At 36.0% G+C, this 7,434-nt stretch overlaps 1 protein-coding gene across 8 annotated transcripts; it reads left to right on the top strand.

The window, feature by feature from the left end:
• The first annotated feature begins 1,276 nt into the window (after nucleotides 1-1,276).
• On the top strand, nucleotides 1,277-6,774 carry LOC140878790 (uncharacterized). Of its 8 annotated transcripts, none has more exons than XM_073282411.1 (13): nucleotides 1,277-1,593; nucleotides 2,926-3,014; nucleotides 3,095-3,205; nucleotides 3,418-3,528; nucleotides 3,697-3,757; nucleotides 4,524-4,664; nucleotides 4,999-5,063; nucleotides 5,238-5,282; nucleotides 5,368-5,448; nucleotides 5,579-5,646; nucleotides 6,000-6,048; nucleotides 6,153-6,313; nucleotides 6,418-6,774. In XM_073282411.1, the coding sequence occupies exons 4-13, from the start codon at nucleotides 3,439-3,441 to the stop codon at nucleotides 6,485-6,487; spliced, it is 831 nt and encodes a 276-aa protein (XP_073138512.1). In that variant the 5' UTR covers nucleotides 1,277-1,593; nucleotides 2,926-3,014; nucleotides 3,095-3,205; nucleotides 3,418-3,438; the 3' UTR covers nucleotides 6,488-6,774. The 8 variants fall into 8 exon arrangements, with proteins under 8 accessions (XP_073138512.1, XP_073138531.1, XP_073138523.1 ...); XM_073282430.1 differs by having other exon boundaries at nucleotides 1,278-1,593; nucleotides 2,924-3,014; nucleotides 3,418-3,547; nucleotides 6,418-6,773; XM_073282422.1 differs by having other exon boundaries at nucleotides 1,279-1,593; nucleotides 2,924-3,014; nucleotides 3,418-3,547; nucleotides 4,594-4,664; nucleotides 6,418-6,772.
• The last annotated feature ends 660 nt before the right edge of the window (nucleotides 6,775-7,434 follow it).

Genomic DNA, 7,434 nt, shown 5'->3' with positions numbered 1-7,434 from the left:
TACCCCGGGTGGCTATACCCTCGGGTGATACCCTACAACCCGGATGGTCGGGACAGCGGAGCAGGTCCTAGTCCGACTATATTTAGGGAGTGTGGTGATATCCTAGTAGGATTCCCCGGGTGGCTTTACCCCCGGGTGATACCCTACAACCCAGGTGGTCGGGACAGCGGAGCAGGTCCTAGCCCGACTATCTTTAGGGAGTGTGGTGATATCCTAGTAGGATACCCCGGGTGGCTATCCCCCGGGTGATACCCTACAACCCGGGTGGTCGGGACAGCGGAGCAGGTCCTAGCCTGACTATCTTTGGGGAGTGTGGTGATATCCTAGTAGGATACCCCAGGTGGATATACCCTCGGGTGCCAGGAGTATCTCGGATGATGATATAACCCAGGGAGTCTAAGCACTCAGGAAACCCCGGGAGGTCTGGGGAGAACCCGGGTAAGAGCAAAAGAAAGCAAAGCTGGGGGCCCAAGTTTTCTTTATTCTCAAGGCCAGGAAACAGCCACGTCTGCTTAGAGTGTGTTAGGAGCAAATTCCCGACCAAATCATTATGGACCACACTCCAACGGAGTGGGCTCTTTCCTTAAACTACGGGATGTATAAATCACACGTGATGGCCGTCTCATCACCCTAAAAGCCGTCAGTTAGCCCATACCCAGTAATCATTGAAGGCCCAAGCGGGCCATTATAAAAGCTAAGGGAGGGTTGGATAATGAAGGAGGACTCACTCTCTCAAATATATTCACCTATATTTTTTTTCCGGGAGTTTACTCGCCCCCGGGTAGTCATTTTATGATAATCGCATCAATAGGTAAATATTTTATTTTCGCCATCATATTATAATTTTAAAACTTTTGTATTTGTTTGTAGATATTTGATTATCAATATTTTGAACGTTGTTCAAGTTATAAAATCTATTAAACTTATGCCTGTGAAAGTTTGCCAAAAACTCTGCATAAATCCATAGAATTATGTTTACAATTCTATGACATTCTATAAAAATCAATAAAAATCTGTCAACTCCACAAAAGTCTGTCATTTTAAGAAGTCACTGAAAGTCATTAAAATTCTGAATTGAATACACCCCTGTTTAACTCGAAAGAATCGTGAAAAAAACCAGAAATTCATAGCTAGGGTAAAAAAGTCTTTACTTAATTTCAAAATAATTACAAACTTTGATAAAATTGAATGGGACACGTGAGCTTCATTCTGAACAACGGAGGTGTGTATCGCCTATTAAATTTATACGGGATTTTATGATTTTTATAAGTTTACAGGGATCAAAATGCTATATCCCCAAATTTCTATCATACCACATCCTCTCTCTCGCAAGTCGCACCATTTTCTTCTTTTTTTTTTTTTTTCTTTCACCATTTCCTTCATATTTGATCGTCCCTAACTCCGCCGTCGGTGATCGAAATTTAGAAACGAGAGTAGATTTGGGATCTTCGAGACGAGGGTCATCTTTCCATACCCGTTTTTCTTTTTAAGCGCGGCCCTTCGAACCTATTTTCCGGCAGCCGTCGCCGACCGCCGCCTAGACTAGGAGAAAGGTTATTTTGGTTGTTTGGAGCTCTAATTCGAAGCCTTGAGGTATATTTCGAAATTAGGGTTTCAAATTTGGGGGTTTTTGATTGATTCGAGTTGTATAATTGATATGTGATTATTTGTTGGTTTTAGTTGCTATATTTGAGCAATTGAAATTCTTAATTTTCTGGAATTTATTTCGAATTTTCAGATTTAAGTATCTAGGGATTTCGAATTTTCGGAATTGAATTTATTTGGGTATATTTGGATTTATTTGGAATATTTGGCTAATTTTCGATTTCTGTGATATTTGGGTATCTAAATTTGGAATATTTGGATTTATTTGGAATATTTGGCTTATTTATTTGGGTATATTTGGCTAATTTTCGATTTCTGGAATATGTGGGTATCTAAATTTGGAATATTTGGCTAATTTTCGATTTCTGGAATATTTGGGCTTATAAATTAGATACAAAATTTTCGGTTTATGAAAATATGTGGCAAATTTAGCAACGGGTTGAAAAAACTTAAAATAAACTTATTGATCTTAAATGAATTTTCATTTGCCTCTTGGTATTTTTGGAGTGAAATTATTGTTTATGAACTGAATTGTGCTGTTTGCCGAAGACTAGCAGAGCAGGGATTCCTAGTTTTGAAAATTGGTTACATATGAGTATATGACATAAGGAATGAAGAGTGCAAATCATATTTGGAGCTGAAGAAAAACCAAAGAAGAATCATTGCATGTGCCAAGTACATGACCCATACAGTCAAAACTAAAATCGTTCTCCCGCAAAATAAAAATAAAAAATAAAAATCAACGAAAAGTGTTTTGAACAGAAAATACAATAATGTATATCCTTACATCAATTATTGTTGATCCTAGAGGATTATTGTACACGGGATGCACGTTCTCCTCACAAAAAAACATAAAAAAGGAGTATTTTTAAAATAATAGTTATTAATTTTTTTAAATTGAAAAAATAAGAGAGAAAGATAAAATATATAAAAGATATACTATATGTATAATTATATTATAATATAATAAAACCATGTAACTATTAGTTTCATAAGAACTCTTGTATTATATGTTGTAATCTGTGAGTACATAATTAATAATTTAATTGGACTGGGCATATTTTTTCTTTTTCGAGGGTCGACACATTGGCCATATTTTTTTTGTCCAAGGGGTCGACCCAGAAAAGGGTTGGGTCGAAAATGGTTTCTGACAATGGGCCGAATAGTTTTCTTGTATCGGCCCACATATTTGGCTTTTTGTTTCTTCATCGCTTCAGGTTATTGGACTGTCAAGTAGACGCAACAGTACACAGCTCCTTAGAGTAAAGAATTGTTGTTTTTTCATGCCGAATAAGATTTTTGCTTGATTTTGATATAGAGATTGTCGCTCGAAGGCAATAATTCCCGGGTTTTCATCTTTCCACATAACGGTGTTGTACGTAGGAATCCTGTATTTAACACCAGAATAGGTATCTGATTTTCTTAATGGGAGTTTTTTTTTCAACACTTCACGATCATTTGATTTATATGAGTTTAATTGGTTTCATAGATATTTGAACGTCTTAAACGTGAAAAGCTTAATTGTGCACTGGATTATGGTGAAAAGGTCGTGGACTACAGATGCACCAAGATCCATAGAAAATTCGAGAAATCATACAAGGTGAAAGAGATTAAATTGTTATTATCGTCTCAATTTGCATCTTTTTCGTCTCCTTCCATGCTCATTTGAGGATTTTTAATTACCGACGAGTTTGTTTTTTTTGTCTACATTTGGACAATTTAGCTCAGTCGATAGTTACTGACATGGGTGCCTGCCTTGTTCAAAATAAATGTCTCTGTGACAAAATGCTACTGTGTCCGTGTCTTGTCTAGTTTTCCAGTGAGGAGCTCTACATGGCGTGGTTGGTGATTCTATCATCGATAGTGGTGCTCTGGGTTGCTTCTATTTGCAAAATTCTGCACAGATCTCTTTTCGCCTCCAAGGTTACATTTTTAAATGATGGTAATTATAGGTCTCATGTTTGTATCTCCAAGCACAGGCATCGTGTTATCTCCAATCTCCAGAACCATGTTTTCTGATAATTGTGCTGTGCGCCCCCCCCCCACCTCTATCTCCACATGGTTTGTTCATAAAATGTTCTTTGATGACAGGTGGTGTTATTCGCAGAAGAAATGTTTTGCTGGTTATTGCACACCCTGATGATGAATCTATGTAATGTAGTAATGTTATCATTTCTTATTTGCAAACTCTACATAACTTTTAACTTGCATCATTCTTTGATCCATCTAGTGAAAAAGTAATGGATTCACTTCTCCTATTCTTTGATCTATTAATCTATTTTAAGCCAGTTTTGAAAAGAAATACCTTTTGATATAATATGCTGCTTATTGCCTAATTTTCTTCAAAGAGTCAAATATAATGATGTCTGAACATGACTTCCAGAATTTTATTTTGAGCCTTGGCATATGAGCCGTTTTGCCGGAGTTTGTTTTGCTTTCACTGTATTCCAGAAATCCTTGTGTGCTAATGGTGCTTTCTCACTGGATTTCAATATGCATCAGTAGGAGGCGAACATTGTTTTAATTTGCTATTAAAATTCTGGTAATTATATTTGGAAGTTAATAAAAATGTTACTGTCAGTAACTAACAGCTATTGAAATAGATGAAGATGGAAGTTCTTAAAAATGTTTTGATAGGACGGTTTCTTGTTTCGGAAAACGTTAGTTCTGTGAGTGGCATGGCTTGAGCTAAAGCAAACTTATGACATAACAATGAGCTTTAAGTCTTTTTATTTTTATTTTTATCCCTTGATGTTGAACCTCGATTTGTACCATTATTTCTCTATTTTGTTTCACGGAAATTTTGACATTTGGAATCATAAAAATTCTAAACACAACTTACCAAACACACAAGAATTCCGTGTTTTTGAAATTTAAAGAATGCTCTTTGACTGAAAATACTAGTAAAATATTTGAAGCTTTGGATAGAGTCGAGCCAATTGGTGGCAACGTCAACGTATTTAAACGAATTGGACCGTGCTTCTGCAGTTTCTTTGCTCCGACAATCAATCACCTGATTTCTGACGGGCATAACCTTCATGTGCTATGCATGTCAACTGGTAATACTGTTGCTTAATTGGACTAAACTTTTTGGTATATTGTTCATTGACCTGCTATACTCAATCTTCAAATTTGAATGTGTGGTTTACTCATTTCGTATTGAAACTCTTTTTGCAAAGAATACCTAAAATTCCATCCTTTATAAAAGGACAAATATCATTTATCTTCAAAACCACATCATATGGGGTATACATTTCACGAAAGGTGATCCACCTAAATGTAACATTCTTTCTATGTCTATAACCTAATTTTTTGATCTGGATTTGAATTTTCCCCTAACCACTGATGTTTTGTATGTATTCAGATTTCAGAGTATACTTGTTTCTGTTTTAGGTGATGCTGAGGGACAGGGGAACATCAGAAAAGAAGAACTTTATCTCGCCTCTGCCATACTCAGGGTAATGTTGTCTTTGACTCAATGTTTGTAATCTTTATATAAAGCGCCACACACCCTAATTTTTGGCAGGAGTTGAAGCACAGGAGTGTGATTTTCTAATTGACTATTATAATGTGCTGTGAACTTCATATTGTTCCCAACTAACATTCTCATCGATTTCAAAATCTCCATGCAGATTCCAATTGAGCAAGTTAAGATCGTAGACCATCCAGATTTGCAGGTTCTTCTGAATGCTCTAATTTGTTGACATGCATTTTTTGCGCCAGGTTTCTCGGTGGATGTCTGACATAACTTCGTTTGACTAGGATGGCTTTGGTAAAATGTGGAACTGGAATCTTTTGGCAGACATTATTGATGAGGAAACTCGTGCACACTCTATTGACTTGGTCAGATTTGTTTTGCTCCTATTAAATAGGACACTTCATTTTTGGGTCTTTGTCGCCTCTATCTCCTAATTGAACATGACTCGAATTTTTACTGGATGTTCCATAACAGCTCTCAACTCTTCGTTTCTAGATCATTACATTTGATGATTATGGTGTCTCTGGTCATTGCAACCACCGTGACGTGCATCAAGGAGTATGGTAAGTTTTATTGAACCTCGTAAGTTCTCTCTAGGGACATAATAATGTTTCACATCATTATGACTTGAAACGTTCTGTCGGAAAGCTAAGTAGTAGAAATCAAATCCTCAAGAGAAACTATTTGGTCAGCTTTTATACGTGTGAGCAGCAACTGAAAATACGTGGCATTAATTTTGTATTATGGATTGTATCAAACTGCTTGATCCTTTTTGTTCAATTCAAGTATGTAAAGCTAGTAAGCTACCCTCAGCACCAAGGTCCTGTTAAATTAGTCCCGAGGATAGCAGGTAAATCTATCTGATAAATTCTGGATGTCCGCAATTCTCAAGTTCTGTCCTTTGCATATGATTTAGGAAATTATTGCGTAACACCTCAGGAAGACATATCGAAGTATGGGAACTTGTGAGTTACACTTCTTTGATCTTACTACTGCGTCAGGCGGCTAAGACCTGACATTAAGGCGCGAGACTTACCTTAATCCTTGGTAATTATGAAAATATTTTCAGGTAAGCATTGGCATAGCACGCAAGTATAGTGGAACAGTCGACATCTGGTTATCCATCTTACTCTCCAGGTACCAACAAAATGGACAATCTCAATGCTTGCTCAACCAAGATCCCCTTAAAAGCTACTCAGCTATGGCACAACATTCAAGCCAATGGGTTTGGTTAGTACTACTTAATTCTTTTACATCTAATCATTTTTTAAAAGAGAAAAGAAGGATGGAGCAAATATCACTGGCTGTGACTGTTGTGGTCTTTGTAATTGCAGGTTCCGAAAGCTTTTTGTATTGTTTTCTAGCTATACGTATGTTAACACGCTCAAGAGACTCGACAAGTAGCTGAACTTTGAAGTTGCAAACCTTTGATGGTGTCGTCATGTATTCGAGGATGGCTAGTTTTAATCCGAGCAATGAATTTAAGTTGAATGGATTTTCGTATAATTTATTGGCTTATGATGGATTAGCAACTTATACCAGCGGTTCAAGTGCCCATCATTTTGTAGGATCGAACAATCTAATTGCAAAACGTCACTGTACTCGTATGAAAATTTTAAAGTTTAAACATTTGGTTTTTGGGTGGATCTACGAGTTGGGTTGACCGGTTATAAAATTTATTTTTGTTTATTTCGAAATGAATGAGTATTTTATAGAATTATTGTGCCGTGACAAGCTCTTTGCTTTTGTGGAGCCGTCTGGATTGCCTGATCATCCTTTTTCTATTTATGTTTATGTGGAGCTCTCCCAAACACTACATATAACTCCCACCATACAAAAATTGTTTTGGTCATTTAAGTGTGTAAATTTAGTTACCATTCTTTAAAAATATAATATGATTATATGTATTTTTAACTAAAAAAAAAAAAAGAAGAGTATTTGATACGGATGCCCAAATTATAGTCTCAAAAACTCATACTCAATTTTTGATATCCAAATATATGTCAATGCTACAAACTCTCAAATTAACTTTTCAATTTTACATAGTTCATGGAATTTGTTTTTTCGATATTTTGAAATTATATGTATTTTATTTTCAAAATGAAATTTATCCTGCAACACATAATCGATTATTTGTTTTTCTAATATATTAAAGTTTTAAAAATAGTATATATTTTTAATTGAAAATTACAAAGTTTACATACACATAACGCATGTTGTAAGGTCTCATAATCGACAATTGTCCCCATTGTATCAAGACAATTGTCCCCATTGTATCAAAACTGATCTTTTCAACTTGCTTATTTCATCACTCACATGCACCTTGGGAAAACTTCCCAAGAGATCACCCA

The sequence above is a fragment of the Henckelia pumila genome, chromosome 1 (genome assembly GCF_033568475.1).
Source record: "Henckelia pumila isolate YLH828 chromosome 1, ASM3356847v2, whole genome shotgun sequence".
NCBI lineage: Eukaryota > Viridiplantae > Streptophyta > Magnoliopsida > Lamiales > Gesneriaceae > Henckelia > Henckelia pumila.
The sequence above is the reverse complement of the archived record's forward strand: the minus strand, read 5'-3'. Positions and strand labels throughout refer to the sequence as shown.